Source organism: Antedon mediterranea, chromosome 7, assembly GCF_964355755.1.
Source record: "Antedon mediterranea chromosome 7, ecAntMedi1.1, whole genome shotgun sequence".
Lineage (NCBI taxonomy): Eukaryota > Metazoa > Echinodermata > Crinoidea > Comatulida > Antedonidae > Antedon > Antedon mediterranea.
Window position 1 is genome coordinate 2597765 of NC_092676.1, and position 24077 is coordinate 2621841.

General features: G+C 31.5%; 2 protein-coding genes across 21 annotated transcripts in view; both read left to right on the forward strand.

Annotated features, from left to right (window-relative positions):
* LOC140053840 (liprin-beta-1-like) overlaps nt 1-3770 on the forward strand; it is a 125535-nt gene extending 121765 nt beyond the window's left edge. For all 20 annotated transcript variants that reach the window (XM_072098527.1, XM_072098539.1, XM_072098531.1 and 17 more), the window contains one exon: nt 1954-3770. In XM_072098527.1, coding sequence (XP_071954628.1) covers nt 1954-2004 — 51 coding nt within the window. In that variant the 3' untranslated portion in view covers nt 2005-3770. The remainder of the gene's footprint in view (nt 1-1953) is intronic.
* Nucleotides 3771-11502: 7732 nt separating this feature from the next.
* Nucleotides 11503-24077, forward strand: part of LOC140055642 (transcription factor SOX-5-like) — a 128928-nt gene continuing 116353 nt past the window's right edge. The window contains exon 1 of the mRNA XM_072100991.1: nt 11503-11594. The gene's annotated coding sequence lies outside the window, so the exon portion shown is untranslated. The remainder of the gene's footprint in view (nt 11595-24077) is intronic.

A 24077-nucleotide genomic window follows, 5' to 3' on the forward strand; every position in this document is an offset into this window, starting at 1 on the left:
AGGAACATGACAAAAAACACCCAGTATCGAAGATAATGTGCAGGCAACTACATTTAACTGTTTCTTCATAGTTTTCCCCAGATATAAACAAATTAAAACATGGATCGTTCCCAAAATAAGCGTTATTAATTTTGAATTTAAATAATTCTGGAAGTTTCTTGTGCCAGTAAAGAAATCACATCTCCGCCAGTTGCCCGTTTGCTAATTGTTAAACAAAAATTCAACCTATATCAGAATAATTGCATAATTAATTTGGCTCCAGAGCCGTCTCGTGTAAACCCCCTTTTTTCCTCTCGTACCTCATTCTCCCCTTCACCTTCCTGCTGTACTTTTCCCAAATCACTTAATTTATTTCACTCATAATTGAAGAAGAAATGTTTTCCTTAAAAAAATCACCCAATTGTTTTTTTTTTTATTTTTGCTAATACATTTTAAAATAGCTTGTACTATGGCATATAGATGGTGAACTTTGAAGTTTTTAAACAACATCTTTCATTTTTTTAAACTGAAAACAATTCCTTAGTTTTAGTAAAAAATATAATTGTATTAACTTTAGATACATACCATATTCAAATTCAAAAACTGTTATTGTCCAATATTCATTTAAAAAAAATGGAAATTTGATGTTTTACATATTTATTTTCTGTACGAAAAACACAAAACCAAAAGAACTTTTAGAAAATTTAATGTGCCCATTCAACGGATAACTGTAATTTTTATGTGCTTACTGACAGTGTAGTTTTAGTATGCATGCTTCTACCATTCATTAACATAGCTTTAATCATATAACTGCATTTCATATCATAATTTGCTTGAAGATAATTGTTGTTTGTTATATATTTACAATTTATATCTGTATTATTTCATTATTTATGTATTTGTAATAAAATTGAGGTGATCATTAAATTAGAATATATTCCATGTTGCTCAGTTTAATATTTGATTCCCACCCCTTCTGCACCTTGTTACTTCCCTCCCATCCGCATTTTTCCCATCCTCACTTTTTTTTCCATGCGCCTCTTTTTTATCCTAAATTGTACTTGGGTCCCATTTAATCCTCCAATAATCTCATCACATCCATTTTATTTAGCCCGAACATTAGTAGACCTTCGATCTCTATTCATCATTACCGTAATAATTCTCCCCCAACCTTTTCTAGGATAAGTCAATTTATATTAAAATATAAAATACAATATAATATTCTTTAATGGAGATATGTCACTTAAATTTCTCCCAGAGGATCTACATTACTTCTTGTTATCAATGAGTAGTAATGGGTACAGGTTAAAGGTCAATAACCTAGAATATAACATCGGAAAATACCCTCAAAGAGTTCTGTATATGTTCCTAATTATGCTCCCAGAGGGCGGGACATTTATTAATCAATGTAAATTTGGCATGTTGGAACAAAATTTCTAGCATTGCAATACTTGCAGCCCTATCTATGCAAAAATGTTGACGAAGATGTTTGTTGAATACATATTCCTAATGCTTCATATTAATATATCTATGTAGTTTTTAATTTGTAAAATAATTATTCATTACCTTTTAATGTGAAAGTTGATTTAATCAATTACCCGAAAATACTGAACAGTTATTAAATTTGACAGGCCCTGACAACCCTCATCAGTTTTGTTTCTATATGAAAATGAAACTTCTTTGAAAATGATTGATGCTTCTAGGGTTTTTTTCCAAACATGATAAATAGCCCCCTCTATTGGTCTATACATTCTGGAGCCTTGACTGATCCGTTATGTAGGTTTCTGTTTACGAACAGTCGTTAAAAACGAATGAAACCAATTTGTAACGCTGATCATAATGTGATAAATATCTTTAAAAATTACGTCTACTTTATTTAAATGTTGAAAACCGGCCAATTTTGTAAACTACATAATTGTGATTTTGTAAAACTAGGTTATTTAAATTTTTTATTTGATTTCTTTTTTATCGTAGAGCATGCTTTCACGGGAGAACTTCAAGAGCGATGAGGGGACAAATGTTTAATCGTGAACTGTCGATGACTCTTTAAAAACTTTAAACCAAACCAAGGAAAGAAACAAACACATGCAAGACGTACCTGGACAAAATATTATGCAAATGAGATTGACATAAAATATTGATGATTGCTCATAGTGATATTTTACCAAAATTATGTAAATTTTTCCCTGTAAATTACGATGTTTTAGTTAATTTGCTTCTTTTTGCTGTTAGTTTTTCTTGGCTTGATATAGGCCTGTGTATATTCATTTAGTGTTTTCTTTACAATTGTTCAGCTGGTTATTTATTTGGTATTTATAAAGTTATTTAAGTGAAGCAAGTTGAAAGTGCAACAATAAATGAGTGATCCAGATAAGAACCACAGTCCCCGCATGAATCTGGTTATGTAAGGCTAAAGCAGTCAGGAATATTGGTCCCCGCATGGAACTGGTTTAGGTATAACTTAATTGATGAAATAGAAAAACTGGTCCCCCCAGGGATTTGGTTATGTGCAACTATTGTGCTTCGAATTAGACAATTTGGACTCCGCAGGGATCTGGTTAGGGATATCTAGAGCGGTCAATCTTTGCTGAACGGTCAGTTTTTTACTGAATAGTCTGACAGCCTTGTGCTCCTTCACAGTTTCATGTTGCCTAAACTCGACCGTTAAATCAGAAACTGAACCAAGATGAAAGGCATATTATTTCTCTTTATAGTATCGTTCGTTTGATTGCTTTCAGAACCGTAAACTTATCGGAATGTATTGACGAATCGACAACAGCTGTGTCTGTATCCTGAGCACTCATGACACGCCCTGCTGCCCCAGAAAACGACATCTACCCAGTATATTCTGGTTTATCTTGTAAAATTACTAATATTATGTATATTTTTTCTAGGAGGAAGCTGTAGAGTGCTACTAATAATAAACGCAGGCTTCATCTGTTTTAACTTGTCTATACTTGCATGTTTGTTTACACGTTGTAAGCATTTTTTCTGTTAATTTCATTACATGTTCCAATTATGCTCCAAAGGATATTCCATGTGCAAATATCGGTTGCTAGGAGATTAAGTAAGGTTGCCAGGATGTTTCAAAGATTTTGTTTTAAATGTAGAAGAGAATGGGAAAAAGGAGGGTGATTAAGTAGATTAAGGAAGGTGCCACTAAGCATGCAATGTTTGGGGTTATGTGGTATAGCAGACATATAAAATATGTTGGGTTTTTTTTTCTGATTTATGACAAAAGCTTAATAGATTATCACTTGCAATTACCACTATATTTAATTGTTTTTTTAAAGATTATTTATCCATTATTATACATAAAAAAATTAAAACAATATAGTTACAAAGTAAAATATAATGCTAATAAATTTGTAGTTACATAACACCATTTTGTATGACGATAAGATTTTTTAACAAGTATTTTTGCTGGATGAGATATTTGTGATTTTTATCTGCAAAAACGTGGGCCGCCGGGATACTGTTTGATTGTTGCATATAATACATGTATTTTAATCTTGTAGAATAATAAAAATAAATGTTTTGAAACCATTATATAATTGGAGTTAATATTATTTAACTGTATGTATCGTCTTTACAAATATCATTTGCCGTGTTCAACATTTTTCCTTCACCTTTGCTGTCTCGTTGGAAAATTTCTAAAGTAGAAATAATGGCGAAACAAATCGTTTTAATTTGTCGTGCAAAGATTAGGTAAATTACGACATTCAACAAACATATCCGTTTATCCATTCATCTCTCTATCGAATGCATTGAATAAATTCTTGATTTTTAAAGAGCTATATTAGTCGTTTTTGTTTGTTTCTGTACATATCAAACTTCCAAAATTTGCATAACTTTCAGACGGACGCGTCCTAATCCATGATCATCCATATGATTGGCTATGCATTAGCGCGTTGGATAATTTGCATACACGCGCAGCTACGCGCTACAATTATAATAATGCGACTGGAACTTTAAAGATAATTCTGTCCGTCGAAGATAAAGAAGGTTAAGGACGTATTATTTCAGAATTGTCAATTTAAATTCACATTTCCTGTATGCAAGATTGTATTTTCCTCTCCATAATCAAGTAAATTCGAATACCGGCGTATTTCACTTTGGAAATATAATAGATCTAATTGCAATAAATATTCCTATTCGATTGTTTAAATTATTCGGTTATATTTAGAATTTTTCAGCGATGTTTGTCATTTGCTTTCTTAAGATGTAAATTTAATCATCTTATTATGGATAAGTGATGAAACATTACTGGCTAAGCTTAAATATGCATATTTGTTCGCTTTGTAATTATACTTTTAATGCTGCTATTGTTGCTATAAGATATGTTGTTAAAATGTTATTTAATAGATGTATCGCTTTGCGTTTGTATGTTATGGCCATTTTTGGAAATAATCCCTGTAATACCAAGAAATTTTCGGTAACTTTGAAAATGGGGAAATGAGAAAATTGCAAATTATTTCTCTATGGATATTATAACTGAAATAAAAGAATTAATGAATGCAATTCGTTGAATATAAACTCTTTTCAACCTTTAAGCAAAATTGTATTGTAAGGTATTTGTGCAAGAAATAGATTGTGAAAGTAACGTTTACAGTCGGCCTATTGATTCAAGTAAGCCTACTGTGAAGTGAATATACCATAGACAGATCTGATGAAAATAAAATAAATTGAAATGGGATGCAAAACACAGACAACAAAAGAAGCTTTTGATAGTGTCGTAAAAGGTTTATCGCTTGTAAAATGGAAATTGTATATAATTTATTTAGAAAAAGTCAGAGGTCAACACATATATTTATATTTATACCAGTACATTTTCGCGAAACTTGCAGACACTAGTGCTTGATGCTTTTATTGCCTTTTTCACGCTGCTGCTCTAGCCCGCTACGTCACACGAGATGATTCATTCATTAGATGAAATCAAGCAGCAGTATAGTACTACACTTTGACATTTTTGTTAAAATGGAAACTCGACTATAATTTATAGGTACCACCCGTTGAATCCAAAAAACGGCTGGGAAAAGAGTCTAATGACAAATCCCAAAGCATTTCTGGTATTTATGAGTCCCATGATATTACTATAATTCACTGTCAGATAATCATTGAATTATTATCAAAACCGTCCATTGAAGTTTTTGTTTGTAATAGGATACTTGAAGTATCTAGGCTTGATGAAGTGACCCCAAGACTTGACCTTAGCAATAACAATAAGCAAGCAGCGTTTTTTGTAAGAAATATTCTTGTTTACTACAGTATTGCTCTGAGTCTACGTTTCTTTCTAGGACACAAACTTAATATTCTATCCTATCAGACTATGTTCATCCATTGTTGGGAGTAGCCCCCCTCCAACAATTTTCTTCTGCCGTATGTAATTCTCGTAAAGGAAGTTTTCCAATCGCAATTAAGTCCAGGGTTCAATCCTGATCTACTGCAAGGGTTCTAACCCGCGACTTTTTCAACTGAACTCCATAAGCCTCAAATGAGACCTAATTAACAAAAAAAATGACATTTTTGTGTCGCATAAAGTTTGATAGTGTAGGAAAGGCTTTAGTTTATACATTGTGAAATAGTTTACCGAACCTGTAATTGGTGAGTACTCGCTGTTGGATGATGCGTATGGAATTTAAAACAAGAAGTTTTTTTCGTGTTTGTTTAGGCTATTTGTTCTGATTTCATCTCTCTCCATGTTTTATGTTGTCTTGCTCTCTTCCTTTTACCATTTCTTGGTTGCCATTCTATTACTACTTGAAGCCCTGTCTACACTATCAAACTTTATGTGACAAAAAATGTGTGCATATATAGACATATTTGGGCATATCACTACCATATTTGGGTACATCACACTTTGTCAAACTAGTTTAATATAAAGAGCTGTAGAACATGATGCTGTTCAATCTAACAATAATTATTCGTAACAATTTCTTCTAAATAGTTAAATCAATAAGCTGAATGATTACTCGAAATATAACTTTAAACCAAAAAAAATGCATTATTAATTGATTATGATTTCTATAAATGTATTATTAATGTATAGTGCCTTTCAGATCAAATTCCTTATTTTCTAATTTTGGTACAGTGTCGGTATAATCACAAAGAACAAATAGAATATAGCATGTATTATGATATTAGAATCGGATTACATACTTGCTTGTAAACATTGTACAATTATATATGAAAGAGAATAGCCGTTAATACAGCGCATAAGCTCTGTCTACACTATCAACTTTATGCAACAAAAAATATGAAGTACCCATAATGTAGACACGATGATGTCATATCACCACTATATTTGGGCACATCACACTTTTGTTGTCAAACTAGTTGGATAGTGTAGACAGAGCTTAAGTTGCGTACAATATCTTAGAATTAAATGAGTTAATTTATTCATGTCAAACATACAAAAATAATTTTAAATTGGTTTTTTTTTTTCAAGTTAAAAGAAAGTGATCTTTTAACAAAATATTACTTTTTATTACTTTGTTAAAACAAATATCTTTTAAAAAAACGTGTTCATCTATATCTAACAATCGTCAAACTGCCCAGTTTATAGAAGAGATGCGCAACTTTCTAAATTTATTTAGTTTTCTATTGACTTCGCTGAATATGTTTTTGCAAAGTTTATCATCTTCGGTCACCATTTTATCCTCTTAATTTCCTTTATGTAGGCGTACTGTATCGGATGTAGCGCCGTGTACATTATACAAACATTTAATTAAAGTACGACCTAAAGACTACGAACCTATTGAGTCTAATAGTCATTTCCGAGCGTATACAAACTTCACATCAAGTTATGTAAGCTGAAAACACTATCTCTGTATTATTTGCTCATCTGGACATTTTGAAGGCCAGGAAAGATGGTAATGTCGTGAAAACAAATACATTAGCGCCCTCGTCCATTATGAACATACTGTCGGTGGGCGCTGGTTCATTCTTGGCATAATTGCTTTCAGTTAGTCGGGTCAAACTTTATCCCACAGATTACACTTTAATCTATTTGGATTAAATTTTAATTTGCACATCAATAATAATATACAGAATAAGATGAACAATATTAATCTACACTTTAAGAAGAACATTAATATTTCGACGACTGGCAGTTTCCGACTTGGGCTTTTGACGAGTTTGTTATTGTGAATGTTGAAAAAAGATAAAAATAAATAAATTGATGAATCAATAGGATCTTTATCAGCATCCTTTTCCATTCCATTTTTTGTCTTAAATTAATTTACTTCATAATTAAGTGTCATTTTATTCTGTATAGTCTGTCACTCAGGCAACGTCCAAACAGTCCATGAGGGGGAGAGGCGTATCATGTGGGATTTCTTTTAAACGCCGCATGTGCGTCGTGCGTACTCCATGTACGCTCATCAAACTAATGTATGATTTTATCTTTTTCGTTGATAGAGGGCGTATTACTATTGGTCCACATATTTTTATTAATTTATATAGTTTATCAACTTGTACACATATGTACTTTTATGTATGTTCTTAGTTGAAAATAAACAGAATTTCTACACTGTGTTTAATTTTTCCCCTGTATCCTTAGCGAATTGTCAATTTGCTAATTGTTTAAACCTAAATACAAGGAACGAAAGCATCTCGTAAGTATGCAAATTAGGTACATTCTATGTAAATTAGATTAACTCCACCAACACAAAGAAATAAATAGGCTACCTCCAAGATCTTGGCCGCTGACGTGCACCGTTTACATGTCTTTCTATATATTTTTTCTATGTTTAACTTTAACTCTTCAAGCAGCGAAATGACTAACGTCACAATTGGAATACAAAACGGCAATACCGATCATTTGTAAGTAATTTAATAGGGGTCAGTATATTATTAGGATAAAATAAAATAGAAGCTGCTATTTAAACGATGGGGTTACTAATATAATATCGAGTAACAGAAGAATAGGCCAACTATATGGCGGCACTAACGAACTGAGTTGCGGCATATTTTCTCCTTAATATACTGACACGATCACACTGGCTAAAAAGTTTTCAAGTTTCCAATCAACTCTTTTAGTTTAGACAATTATGATTTATCTGATATATTTTTTATTTCAATTCACGTACTATATATCGATTATAATCAGCAGGGCTATCCACGGGCGAATATGTCAACCTGTCCAACACTGATTAAATAATCATATCGTTTATTTAATCGTTGAAATACTGATATTAAATACAAGGACATATATTATAACATCACTCTCCATAGTACGTGTTCACTTATTTTTAACGATTTCTGCAGTATAGGCCTACCATTTATTATGAGTCAAAGAAATGTGTTTCGCGTGCGAGAGGCTCAATTTTAATGGGCACGCGTTAAAATGATGAGGAAAATGGTCATTTGTACGCGCGCGTCGATCTACTGGTGGTAACAATACTTGATACTGATTGTTACTAGTATGTACTTCGTTTTACATGCACTTGTCTTACGTATACTCCTTTTTTGACCGTTTTGTGGAGAACAGCAAAGTGTTATTGACGGTAATTATGATGAAACAATACGATGAGACAATAAATGATGGATGAAATATGTTCCGCTTGCGAGTGGTTCAATTTTAATGGGCACGCGTTTAATTGATGATGAAAATAATATTTTTGTACGCGCGCTTTACTGGTGGTAACAATACTTGATACTGATTGTTGTAAATGCACTTGTCTTCGTATACTCCTTCTTTTTTTACCATTTTGTGGAGAACAGCAAAGTGTTATTGACAGTAAATAGAATGAGTGATGTGTTAAATTATTCGTAAGAACAGTTAAAAGTGACAATATTCACGCAATGTTAACTAATATTAGCATTTTAAAGACGACTGACATGAAGACACGGTGATCCATCATAATGTGTCTATTTGTGAGGCAGCTATATAATTGTCTATTTAACATGATGGAATTAGATTTCCGATAGCTAAGTTAATAATATCCTCAGAAAGGAGGAAGTATTTTATTTCTATCGATATTTTTATTATTAAAGTTTGTTTGTATCTTCACTAATTGATACTATAGGTATTCCGAATAGACCGGGATATTTAGTCCTATTATTAAACGCATTATACGTCACAACACGTTTGCCTTTTGACTCCTTAACCTGCTCTAAAAAGAAAACGTAGCTTGTAGAAATTGCTTAAAACCAGCACAATGCATTATGTTGGTTTATCAATGTTTGTATAGACGTTTATATTATATTGTTGGAGCGCAATTTAGAAAGTATAAGTATAGTCTCCTCACTATCAAAAAAGTGTGATTTGCCCAAATACTGTATGGTTGTCATATGCTTATATATGACATATTAAAGGCAAAGGACACATTTGTTTTTTTTGTCACATAAAGTTTGATAGTGTAAACAGAGCTTTATATTGATATCATTTTGATTGGGATTGATGTCTTTTCGAATTTAAAGCGCGCATGATCTCGAAAAAAATTACCTTTGACTCTCGTTCGTTTTCATCGACAATATGTCTTCTTGTTTTATACATCGCTAAACCTACACTTTTTGTATTGATTATACAATACAATTATGTTAAATTCTCTATTTGACACCATATTCTAAAATATTAAGCACATTCTGCAATCAAAATTAGATCTAAACGAAGAATGTAACTGATTTTAAGATCACTGACTCTCAATTTTATTGAGCTCAAATAAAAGAGAATTCTTTGCAAAAAGTATGAATATTGATTAAATCTTGAAGGGAAAAAAATTAAAAAAACGTCTTGAATCCTAAAAACAAACTACAAGGCTAAAGATAATTTAATATTTATATTTGTTATCAAGAATCTTCACTATCGCTAATTATGTCGGTTGATGTTTTTGCCAGGAAATTTACAAAATGTGATGTGATAATCGCGTATTTTTTCCAAATTTTAACTGTTTTAATTGCTTGCTGTTTGACGTGTTTTAAAACTATTCTCGTCAGTTCTAGAAAGTAGTGGATAATCTAATCTTGTCATTTGTTTTATGCTGGAGAAAAAACCCGACTAAACTATGTTGTAAGTAAAATGAGGAACGGATACTAATGTGAATATGACGCCTTTTTTTTTTTGTCGATTAACCGTTGTTTATGTTAATTGGATTTCCAATCGTTTATATAATGTTTGGTTCCCACTAGAGACGCAACACAACGACGTAAAGCAACGTTTTGTGCAGTATATGGAGAGCTTAGCACGAAGGGCAATCCTCAGGGTGCTGCACCGCTGTCTTGTTTTATATATATGTTTTTGTGCCTGAAAATTGAATAAAATAAAAATTAAATAAAGTACCGTAAGAGATTTGACCAATCACAAGCGATGAATTTATTCGACTGTCGATTGTCATTTGTCGCGTCCCTTACGTTGCGTCTACGTCCTAGTGGAACGTAACGCAAGGACGTAAACGCAACGCAAGCGTTTTAACCAATGACAAGCGAAGTTATAGACAGTTAGCAATCACAAGCGAATAAGCCATCGCTTGTGATTGGTCAATTCACTTGCGTTGCGGTACGTCCTTGTGTTGCGTCGCTAGTGGGAATCACGCTTAAGGGATGGCGCTATTTTCTCATATATTACGTAATGATAACAGTAAACATGGTGTAGACCGTGTCCCATTGTTCCGATGTTTGCGGGGTAGATCGTTCATTAATGTCATTTGTAATTGTCTGTATTTTTACGCGGGAATATAGCGACGCGCGCATCATGATGACGACATTAACAAAATGATGACCATTAGATAACATATTGAGAACCATTGTTATTAGACAGATTTGATTGCGGCTTGTGACAAAAACAATGGCGCAAGCTGCAAAATAGAAAATGAAATTAATAAATATATTAATATCGCATTTCAACTTTATAATGTTCTCCAACTAGTAATCCGTCGTCACAGTTGAGCGCATTTGAACAATAGAATCGTTTGACAGATCAATATTAAGAAATTTGAATTTCACTTAATTCGTACAATTGAATTCAGGTCAACTAGAGGTTAAACTAATATTCCTTAGTAGTCCTTTAATTAAATTAATAGGGTATTACGTCGTTGGTGGCGTTTCATAACTATACGAATCTATTTTTTATGTTACTTTTAAACAATTCAAAACCATTGAATGATTCCGATAAATTGTTACGTCTCTAAAAAAAACCGGTTTATCACATGGGAAGTAACGTGCTTAAAAAAACTGCAGATGGCAAACTTTTTTTAGACACTGGTGGCGCTGTTTAACCAGTTTCAATTTATACGTGAATTGTCGCAATTTTTATTTTAGTGACTGATTATCTGATTATTGTATTGTTTACGAAACCATTGAACAAAAGGTGGAAGCGATACCAAAGTTTGAAATCTGTTGCTTTATCACATTGTAGTCAATAAATAACTGGCTAATCAAACAGTTTTTTTGGCAAGCGATTGTTTATCGCTAAACAAAAGCAGGCCTGTGTGTGGTACTGGTGGTGTAGTAGACCACTCTCAGACGACGATTACGTTTGGCAGCAGGCGACAAAACGTTGGTAGTAGGAGCAAAGTGTGGTTAGAGGAGAAAACAGAGACGAGAAGAAAATAAAACGGGAAAATCCAAGATCAAAATAGCTTGATACTATAATCTCGTTATAGTAGGAATAACAGGTATTTATAAACATTACAATTAGTATTGTGTTAGTATTTTTTTCTAATGTCTTTAGCAGGTAATTATTCAAAAAGGTCAAAATGTAATAATATTAATTTTAAAGTTTTGTCATCTTAAAATTAGAGACCAATATCCATGCATTCCCCCAAGGCAGCATTTAAGTGAATTTTAAATTAATAATAATAATAATAATAATAATTAATATTTTATTATTATCAGTCATTTTTTGTAGATAAATAATACTAATATGAATACCCAAATACTGTAGATTTTGTATATACTTGGTAGGCCTGTGTGTAAATTACAAAAATTGACTGAGCTGAGATTTTGGGCCCCCAACTATAAAATATCAGTCCGCTGTCATGTTTTATAACTTTTAATGATAGAGTATGTGAAAATGAACTTTACTATTGCTTCCTTAAACAGTCTACCTGATTGATTCCCCCATAAATCTAACAACATTTGCTTTGATCCATTTAACCCCAATAACAATGACACTAAATGTAACATTAGGTCATATCCACACGTGAACATTATTAACACAACTTGCAATCTGTTCTCATCACAGTATAATTACTATTGATATTTCACTGGGGGATTTTAAACATAAAATGAACAAAATACTCCAGAGGTGAAGAGAGAGAAAAAGATAGAACTGAACTACAATTAGTAGTACATCCATGTTTATATAATTTACCATATTACATTATAATGTTATTTATAAATACTGTATTAACATTGTATTTTATATTGTAATGACGTAGATAGAACAACTGGAGCATAACACTCCTATGGGAAATGAAATAGGGAATAAATTGGACACATAATCACCCAAGGTTGTACAGTAATAGTGCTGGGTGGAGATGGGAAAAGACACCCATGTTTTCCACCCAGCCTAAACCTTATTTTACACCTTCCACTCAGCCCATTGTCACCATAGCACTCATCCAAGAAACCTGGGTGACAAAGTTTTTATAAGGGTTTTAATTGATGACAATGACCCTGTATGGCACTCTAGCAAACACTTCTCATTCTGCCTCTTTGACATCGTAATAATTTTAGTATAGTTAAGTGAAGATATTTAGTAGATCTGGAAGACTTGTGTGTATAAACCTCAAATAAACAAACAGTGTATAAACACTTTATTCCTTAGGAAGACCATCATCTTTTCTTTAAATGTTTTCACAGTAAGTAAAAAGGAAAATCCAGACCTGAGTTCAATCCAACCGGCACTGAGATATTGAGATTGTCTCATCCAGTAGCGAGTTCCATTTATCCACAACACAACTATTTTCCAACATCTGGTCAGGTCTTTATCCTGTTATAATATTAAATGTTATTTTTGTTTCCATAAATTGTAAATTTGAGATGTAATGAATGTTCATAATAATGTTTATTCAGCATCTTGATTGTTTGTAAAATTATTTCTGGCATTATGTTTGCCATGAAAACAATCTAGATGCCAAGGTCACATTATGGCAAGACACAAATGTAAAGGAAATATTATCTCTTATCATCTAAATTGTGAATAATACAATAATGGAGAAAATTATCATTATTATTAAGTTGGTAATTTGTTCATTGACATTATAGGTAATTACACTATATACTAGAACCCATCTATATATAAAATATGGTTAATTCTGTAAAAGGCGAGCACAATGAAAAAAACTTGTGGACAAATCTCTGCCTTGGATACCTACCTGATCTATCTCAGATGTACCGCGAAATGTAAATTGATAACATACCCTCCAGTATTAATAAGGGGAAACGTTTAGGAAACCAACACAATGTTGTTCTGTACTAGTGTTTAAAACATATATTTTCCGCTTGTTCAATTTGAGGAGAAAGTGTACACTAGAATCTCTATAAGGGACAGGGAATGAATAACACATATTTGCCGCTTGTTTTGGAGAAAATGCCCATTTGATAGAGTGTATCCTCTAAGGGATATCCACAAAAGGATGTTCTACTCTTGTTTTAAAACAATAAATATTTCTTCCAAAAACGCTGCTCAACTTTTGGACCCAACAGTTTCATTTATTGTTCTTTTTTAATCAAATGATGCCTTTTTTAAATTTATATTTTCCAGTATTTAATAATTTAAAAAATAATGATTTGTTATCAATTATTTTAGTTTAAGAATCAGTAGTACCGTAAACATTATGTATTTATAGTATGAAATGAACAAGTGCTAACAATCCTACCCCGAGTGTAACCTGAATAGGAGTGTCCACAAACAAATGTTTTACTCTCATTGTTTAAGTACAATTTAAAATTATATATTAAATACCACAACTTGAAAAATAATAAAAGTATATTAAACAATTTTATTTTGAATTGAATTTTACAGTAAGATATTCCTTTGGTGCAAGTAAATTGGTATGATAGATTAATAATCAAATATTGGATACAGTAGGAAGTTATTCTATATTAATTAATCTTTGTATTAATTAATTATTTACCACATAATAATGAAATGTCTTTGAGACTTATCTATTTGAGTCTCCACACTCCATAAAACAATTTGTTAAATCATATCTGTATGCTAATTTTAAGTGTTTTGTTATTTAATGTAAAACAATGAATGAATGAACGAATCACTAGATATTATCTGTAATTAAGCTTCCCATCAAAGCATCGTTAGATTCTAAAAACCAATATGGAATATTTAAAGAAGATGACCATCAAGTTCAAAGTTCAAAGAGGTCCATTTCTCTTCAATCAGCTACCAATAAAAGTGTACATTAAGGTGTACAGTACACACAATAAAAATACCTCTTCATCTCACAAAGTTAAAGAATAAAGTAAAGCTCTGTTCACACTATCAAACTACTGTAAGTCATATACTAAGTCTAGGTTGATAGTGTAGACAGAGCATAAGGCTTTGAGATAGAGAAATATTATAGGCATGTAAACCCAGAAATGCTTGATCACTTTGAGCATTGATTGTATTAAAATTCAATGTGCTGTGCAAATTGTAGCATGTGGCTCGCCCAAAATACCCCACCAATAACATGTGTGTGACATGTTTACAACATTTCTTATTTTGTTATTACTACAATACTACCATATGTGTACAACCTATCGCTTAAAACATCAACAATCATTATATCTGTGTTATGTACATAAAACAGTTGTCTCATTTCTCTGATACCTTATCTGAGAGCTAAATCACATGGCGAAAAGAACAATGACGGTTGAAATGTTAAGTACTTGCTAATTATAGGCAATGGCCAAGGGATATCGTAGCAGATCAATGCATTTACCTTTTATCAACAAAGGGTTTTGATTGTTCGGAAGTTTCAAACTTCAACAAATGATAGCTGCTTTGTTTACTCATCACTGTCTATAGTATCGTAAGTACTGGCACAGATCCGGGGTTGTGGTGAAAGTGCGAGGTGTGTTCATGATATCATCCCCATATATATTTCTTTTTAGGGGAGGATGATTCTTCTTCACTTTTTGATGCCAAACTTGATAAAAGTTGACAATGGCAGCAGAAACAGAAACTTTGTATTCTCATTAACCCTGTTTTGTAGTCTTTTGTTTGTTTGGTTTTTTGGGGGTGGGGGATGGGGGATTGGGGATGGGGGATGGGGTGATGGGGGATGGGGGATGGGGGATGGGGGATGGGGATGGGGGATGGGGGATGGGGGTGGGGTTGATGGGGTGAGAATGTTGGTGTGTGGATTTAATGTACAGTACCCCCAATTTCCAATAAAACCAAATCGTAATAATATTATTTTACAAATTATGTTTTTTGATGACGTAGTTTGTGAAGATAAAACTTGAACCGAGCACTTAAGGCTTAAGCCCTGTCTCATGTGATGTGCCCAAGTTACCACTACATACATCAATTGATAGCCAATTAATAAAACATCTAAAGCTCTGTTTACACTATCAAACTTTATGTGACAACAATGTGATGGGCCTATATATGAACATGATGATGTCATATCACTACTATATTTGAGCATATCACTACCATATTTGGGCATATCACACTTTTTTTTGTCGAACTAGCTGTGTAGACAGAGCTTAAAATGAGGTTAAACCTGTACCACATTCAAACAGTTCACCTCCTGCAAACTACCATGGTATTTACTTACAAAGCTCAAATGAAAATGTACAATTTTTAGAAAATAACGATTATTAGTTGTAGAGTATTAGTAGAGTACTTATGAAATATGTGTTAAGAATGTCGGCCGTGATAAATCACAATTAATTTATATCATAACTAATGATTATTGACGGAAACCAAAATCAGTGAACAATTTTATTGAAAATAGTTCTCAGTTTGTTCTTGTCAAAACGGAAATATTCAATAGTATATATTCATTCTGACCTAAATTTTTAGTAGAGAATTACATTTTCTTTCTTTTTTTACCCTACAGTAGCTATCCCGCCTTTTTTTATGTGCATTTGTGATTTATTTAGAGTTTTTAGTATATCATATCCTTTCAATAGGTTACCCCTATTTAGGGGACATTTCTATTAAGAAAAACAACTAATAAGTGACAATGTTTTAACTCTAATGGTAACCATATTCAGGGAACACCCTTATTCTGTCTCTATAAAGGAGACAACCTTATTCTGCCTTTATAAATAGTACACTGTTGAGTTTCGAAGGTGTCCCATTTAATAGTAGAGTTAAACTGTATGTTGTTACTTTCATAGAAAACCATTTTATACATTTTTACTGTCAAATAGGAATTTTCTTCATAAATAGAAACTTTGTTGATTAATGAAAAGTAGTCATAAAACTGATGTGTTTTGTACAATAGTGCCTGTCAAATTGTAAACATATATCTTATTTCCAACTCTATAAATTGTTATTCCATAAATTTTCCAACTCTTTCCAATTTGAACAAAAAACACTAAATATTTAGAAAACGTTGATTTAAAAAAAACTAAACATTGCTTTGATAAATTTGTTCAATGTCCAGTGGATCCAAATGGACAACCTGTACTCTAATCTGAAAGCCATTGAATGATCAATCATTTATGGATGTTTACGTTCAACAAATGTATTTTATTGTAAGAAGTTTATTTTTAGCCATGACATCATACCTTTTAGTTTTTTTTGTTTGATTAATGTGCTATTATTGATGATTTTATTACCAAGCATACCCACGCCTACAGTACCGTAGGAGCCTTAATTTTGGGGCACCATCAAGGAAAACTTTTACATGAAATGAATGGTGGAAGGGGGATGGGGTCAATATGTCATAACACTTCACGGACCCTTATTCAGCGGACACCTCTATTAAGGGGCACTTTTACGTGGAACGAATGGAAGTCAATATATGTTTTAACACTACAAACAATCTACCCTTATTGAGAGAACACATCCATTAAAGGCCAGGTGCGGACAAAAAATTTCTATTGAGCATACATTCCAATAATTATTGCTATAGTTTCCCCTATGTTTCATAATTTTGGAGATTTTATTTGTGTTACACGAGCTTGTTGAAAATAAGCACTTTCTTAACAGTGGGGGGATAGTTCAAATTACACAGTAAAATCTCTATTCTTTTGTACACACATTTTGTAAATAGAGAGGCATTTTAAAATCTTATGAATAATAAACGGTGTGGTAAAAAATGTTATCAGATGAATAAATATAGGTAATATAACTTGAATTTTACATTTCTGGTATTTTTATTCAACTTCAAATTTTTATTTTCATGCTATAGCAAAAATTGTCCACCGTATATCAACCATCTTTTTTCACTTGCTAGGGAGTCACCAGACATGTTATTACATTAGGTTAACAACCTAACTACTGAAAAAAAGTCTTCCTGGTTTTTATGGAAGAATTTTGCCAAATTTTGTTTTTGACCATATTAAGGGAAATTCATGCTTTTTCGTCTTAATTTCTGTTACAAATATTTGATTTATGTACAATTAACCAAATATTATATTTAAAATTCATGCCTGTACCTGAGCTTTAAGGGGAAACTTTGTTGGGTTTGAAAGATGTTCCCTAATATGGCTTCTACTGTAATTATAACTTGAAGGAACTCTGATTTAATTTGTTCAAATGTGATAATTTGTACCAAATCCCAGGAGATAACTTGCAATAAATATTGTTCTTTGGTGAGATTCAAACCCACACTCCAGATACTAGCCTAAAGTTCATATTTCTGTTTCAAACCATGCTAAGATTTGAGCCCAAATTTAACATCCTGGTCCTAAAAATGGTTGTTATTTAGAGGGAGACTAGAAGTAAATCATCATCATAATATAAGTTTCTGTTGTAGCATATTTAGTCATTTAGTAATCGATCTAAAGAGTTGAATAATGAGCTGTAACCTACATGACATGGTTGTTAATCCATTACAACCAGAAACACTCCATATTTGGCTCACTTTGACATTTTCTAGCTATATGTATATATATATATATATGAGCAAGAAAAGTATTCCTTAAATATTATAGTACCTTGATTTATCTGCATTGTGTAAAACTTAAAAACAAGTAGTGTTGCAAAAGCTAAAAACCAGGTTGGTCCATCAATAATTCACAATTGACAGTGTGCGGCCGACTCCTCATTTTGATAAATATGTAATTATTTATCGATGATTTAATAGGTAAATGTGTTAACAAAATGTTGGAGATTCCTAATGAGAAATTTAGAAAAATAAGTTCAAAATTTATGATTTGTTGTAGAAATAAAAAATTTAAGATAAATGTGATTGCTAAGGATGCAATAACATAAATCTGACTTATAGTTTAAGTATTAAAAGATTTTGTATGAAATGGAATCGTTTTTCACAAACTATTTGAATTTGGACTATTTTAAATTACAAAACTGAAATAATCTGTTCATATTGTTAATGGTATTTTAACCCGGTTGATTTGCTCGGTCATTTTGACCACAAAGAGTCCATTGCATTCCTTTTTAACTACACTTTCAAACTAGTTTGACAAAAAAGTGTGATGTACCCAAATATGATAGTGATATGCCCAAATATGGTAGTGATATGCCCAAATATGGTAGTGATATGCCCAAATATGGTAGTGATATGACATGTCCATATATGGTTTGATAGTGTAGACAAATAACATAGCAGTGATATGTATCGATTCAATGTGATAAGCTTGCATGAAAATTTGTTATATATTACAAGACTTTTTGCAGACAATACTGTAGGTGGAAGTAATTTCCTCAATTAATAATTAATCTATTCTTTTGTTTGTCATTACAATACCAAGTTCCATTAACAAGCACACAAAAATGCTTTTATAAACTTACCAGTTAAATTATAGCCGTTTATAGGAATCTGTCAACAGGTCTCAAATTGCAAAGTACTTAAAATTAAACTATTCCATAAGAATGGTTATTACACGCCAGTTTGGTATTCTTTGTTTACCTCCTTTCTATCCACTTACTTATAAACTATAGTTTCACTTTCAACTCATATATTAACATGTCTTTTTAACAAAGATCTGTTGTTTTTAAATTTATATAGACTTTTTATTCCTGACAGGTATATTTATGTTACTGGTTGCTGTTTAGTTCCTGTAATAATAGAACTGTATTCATAAAGTTCATGAATTTTTAATTCTCCAAGTATTTGCTACTCTAGCACCACAGTGCTACTACTGTGCCAGCAATGCTACTATAGTGCTATTACTAGTAGTGGTTTCATTGCTACTTCTTCTACTAACAGTAGTGCTACTACCTATAGTGCTACTACCACCAGTGCTACTCCAGTTCTATTACCGGCAATGCTACTATAGTGCTATTACTAGCAGTGGTTTAAGTGCTACTTCTTCTACTACCAGCAGTGCTACTACCTACAGTGCTATTTCCAGCAGTGCTATTGCCAGCATAGGAGGTAATACCAACCAATGCTACTACCAGAAGTGCTATTGGGCTCTACCACTACCAGAAGCGCTATAGGTACTACCAACAAGGCCGAGCTCATGAGTTTCCACTTTTAATTCCAGAATCATTTCAGCATTTTTTTCCTCTGTTTTGCATATTTGGTACACTATTATTTTGCTGACCAAGTGTAATAGCAACTCAATGTACATAGACAAGGGTCTGGTAATTCAGAAAAGGAGCTCAAATATAATATGGTCTCTCATTCCATAAACATTTTGCATGTTTTGTTTCTAATATCAAAAGAAAAAATAAAGTCCAGACTTTTTATGCTACTGAGAAATTCTAAAAATAAAATTGTAATCCTCTGATAATGATCAGCTTAGTAAAACATAAAATCTTTATTTCTTAAAACATCAGTTTCCTTTCCCAAGATGCATTTAAAGTTTATTAAGAATTATCAATAATAAAAATAATAAAAAGTTTATAAAATCATATAGTAATAAAACGACTTAAAAATAAAACCTTTCTTCTTTCAGCAAGATTTTAATTTCAAAAACATGTGTTGGGAAAAAAAAAGTTTTATTTGTTATCATTTTATATCTACAAAGAAACCGAGTTACAAATGTCATACGTGACATAATAAACACATTGAATTTAACGTGACAGTGATTTTTTACCATTGATATATTTTTATTCTTTTAGTACTTTCACAACTGTTAATTCAAATCTTGTTATAAAGTCTATTACGTGACTAGCTTACCTGGATAAACCGACATAGGCCTTTTCCCTTTTGAGGGGAGAACAGTAAAAATAATCTTAGTATTCCCCTCCATGTCAGTGGTATTGTCCGTGATCGTATCCTTACAAGTTGTATGATGTAAGCATATTTTCTAGGTCTGTTCTTCTGATACCATGGCATTCATCAACATTTATTAAATTCAAGGTACAAGTGTAGCGACATGCACTACAACCATAAAGCAGTACAGACACACTAATGTACAGTAAACCCTTTCCTCTGGGACCCTCCTATTCATGAGACACCCTAATAAGGTGCACCTGTGAAACAATGAGAGGAAACTACTGATCCTATTCAGAAGAGACCTCTATTAAGGAGACACTTCGTTGACTACTGAATGTGTAATGACTTTTGTATTAAAATAGAAATCTCTTTATTGGTATAAAAATCTTTTTTTCAATCCAACAAAAAAAACTATACATTATAAAACCAAATTCCTATAACATTTCTGAAAAAAAGTTAGAAAAAGAAGTAAAAATTATTAAGTTTTCCTCCAAATTCTTTCTTTTTCTCATCCTTTATTTAATAAAATAATTCATACTCATTTATAATTTTACTAAAATTATTGTTGAAAATGATTTAAATATTTTCTTAAACCTCTGAAGTGCTTGTATTTCACATTTATTGATAATTATTCTAATAGATTTGTCTTGGAGGTAATTTAATTTAAATTTTAATAACTTTACATTTATTGTTTGACTGTTTTTATTGATGTGATTAAAGTATTTAAATTAAAGATTCTGAAACCTTTTACTACGCATAAACCTGCTTATCATTGTCAAGGCCGTTGAAATTTTATTTTATGCAAATAACTATGAATAAAAATAATATAAATCAATTGATATTATAAATGGTTAATTTATCATGTAAAGAGAGTGTAATTTTAGACTATGGTTTTATTTTATGTGTTAGGTTAATATAATTTTTATTCAGGTTCACACAAACTTATGTCCAGTTAAATATGAATTGACAATGAAACAACAAAATTAATGTTATTTTTATTCAGTTTCACACAAACGTATGTCCAGTTGAATATGAATTTACAATGAAATAACAAAATTAATGTAATTTTTATTCAGGTTCACACAAACTTATGTCCAGTTGAATATGAATCTACAGTGAAACAACAAAATTAATGTAATTTTTATTCAGGTTCACACAAACTTATGTCCAGTTGAATATGAATCTACAGTGAAACAACAAAATTAATGTAATTTTTATTCAGGTTCACACAAACTTGTGTCCATTTGAATATGAATCGACATTAAAAAAACAAAATTAATATAATTTTTAAATCTATGCCCAGTGAAATTCGTAATCTAAATTTGTCTATTTATTAAGTAAAAGTAAACCACATTTAGAAGTATTTTTTATTAAAATAACAGATTTTATTTTCATTAAACTTTTAAAAGATTGTGTTTTCTTTTGTTCTTTCTTTGTTTCCTTATAAAGAAAGTGCTAAATCGTTTTATTAAAAGAACATATTTTAGTTTCATTATTTTATAAGAATGTTTTGTCTTTTTCAAACTTATTCATTAGTAATTAGTAGCGATTACATATGTTGCAACAAGATGCAATGTAATATCTTGTCCTCAGAGAAGAAGCAAAAGTGAGAATGAGATAATGTTACCAATGTATGTGAGGCACCAGAGCATTCTGACAAACACCTGTTTTACAGCTTTTCTTCATCTCTAAAGCATTCTTCTATTTTAACACGGATTCCTTAACTTTTTTCCGATCTTAATGGATGACAAATGTATGGCTATTTTGATAATTGTTGTAATGGGAAAACTAACAATAGTTACAGGCACGGAGTTTTGTTGAATAGATCATTTGTTTGGACTTTTCCGTTGGGATCCGATTTGAGAGACGTTTGGAAAATTAAGCAAGTGCTTTTGTAATCTTATAGTTCCAAGTTCATGTTTTAAAAATGTCTCGTAATTTCTGATTTTTTATACAATTTTATAATATACTGGTACCAAAAGAAACAAGACTTAAACACGTATAGTACTTGTGAACAAGTTTAAGTCTGGTACCAAGGGAAAACAATTTGTTTTAATACCCAACACAATTTTATTAAAAATATTATGGAAAAAACGTTTGGACGTCTCAAAAAGAAATGCAGATGTATGCATGGGTAAAGGTCTACCCCTTGAATTTTTTGTAGGGGTATTCAAAGATTTACATACTACTGTACATGTTCTCCCTCGGAAGGGAAAAAGCATGTTGGTTTATCCAGGTAAGCAGCACTCATAGACTACTAACACCAGTACTGGTGAACAGGTTCAAGTCTGTTTTACACTAAATTCACTCAATCCTGAGAGATGTATTTTTAAAATTATGATAGAAATTTAAATTGAGGAAAATCCAGAAATCTAGTAAATCCAGTACGTGCAATTAAAAAATATAATTTTATATAAGTAAATATTTAAATGTTTAAATTAAAGTCTGAAATAATAATAATGAATCAACCAAATTTCATTTCTACCTCTTTGTTAAAATGACAATAAATAATATATTGTATCGCAAATAAATAGTATACAATTAAAATTAAATTCTGTATATGTACTGTATTGAAGTACAATACTCTACATATGCATAAATAATGTAGAAATTAATTTGTGTTTATTTGTTTAATTATTGGAATTTCTTAATCTTTGAATGGTAAGCATTTAGAATGCTATAATATTGTTCTTCAATTAACATAAAAAATCAATAGTGTAATTATTAATACTAATCCAGAGATTATGTTGTTCATTGCATTAATAAACATTTGTAGAAACCAGTTGTTATTTCACATGGTTCTTACTGACTAGTTTTCATCTAAGACTGTTTGAAATCAAATTTTATCTAATTAAGCAGAAAGAACTCAGTGGTGATAATCTTGATTGAGAAGAAGCAATTGTGAAGATATTAGAAAAAAAACACAAGCGTGTCGAGAGAATGCGACCTTAGCGAAGAAAGATAGCCGTAATTAGCATTCTAATTTTTCAATTGTTCTATTGAGGTAAAACACCTGGTGGAGATCAAACGCTGTTGCTACGGTTTTAATGCATCATTCAACATTCTTGTTGGGTTCAGATTGTTCTCCGCTAGATTAATTGTTGAAAAGTTATTGATTGCAAATGCTTTTCTTAATATTTTCTCAAATGAGAATAAATATTGAGATCGTTCTGTCTAGTTTGTGTAGACTTTATATTTATGGAAATATGTCATGATCAATTTTTTCCGAGAGAGACAAAATTTATGTCAAACTGCGTGCGGAACAGTCAGCAAAAAATGAATGTGTAGTTTATAAAGCTAGAGTGATAGAGCTAAGAGCTAACCTACTTTGACTTTAACAAATATTCCTTTTTAGTTAGTCACATTTTTTAGCTAGATACATTCTTCTATAGATATTATTTGTAGGTTACCTGACATTTTTTTTAATAGTGAATACCCTTATGATTTTCTATATTTTTTTGTATAAAAGAAAAAAAAAATCTGAAAATTAAAAAATTGGGGACTAAAGTTTTAAACTCTAAAGCTTTGTCTACACTATCAAACTAGTTTAACAAAAAAAGTGTGATATGCCCAAATATGGTAGTGATATGCTTACACATGGTAGTGATATGACATCATCATGTCCATATATGGGCACATCACATTTTTTTGTCATATAAAGTGGTGATAGTATAGACAGAGCTTTCAGTTTTGAATGACTCTTTACACACTTGTAGTTTCCGGAGAACCAGCATTCTTTTCCATTCGGTTTTGTAGTTATTTTCTGTCTCTGTTCTTAATTTCATTAGGAATAATCGCCATAATTGTTCAGAAATAGAGTATGAAGATGCAATAGGGAATTTTCCA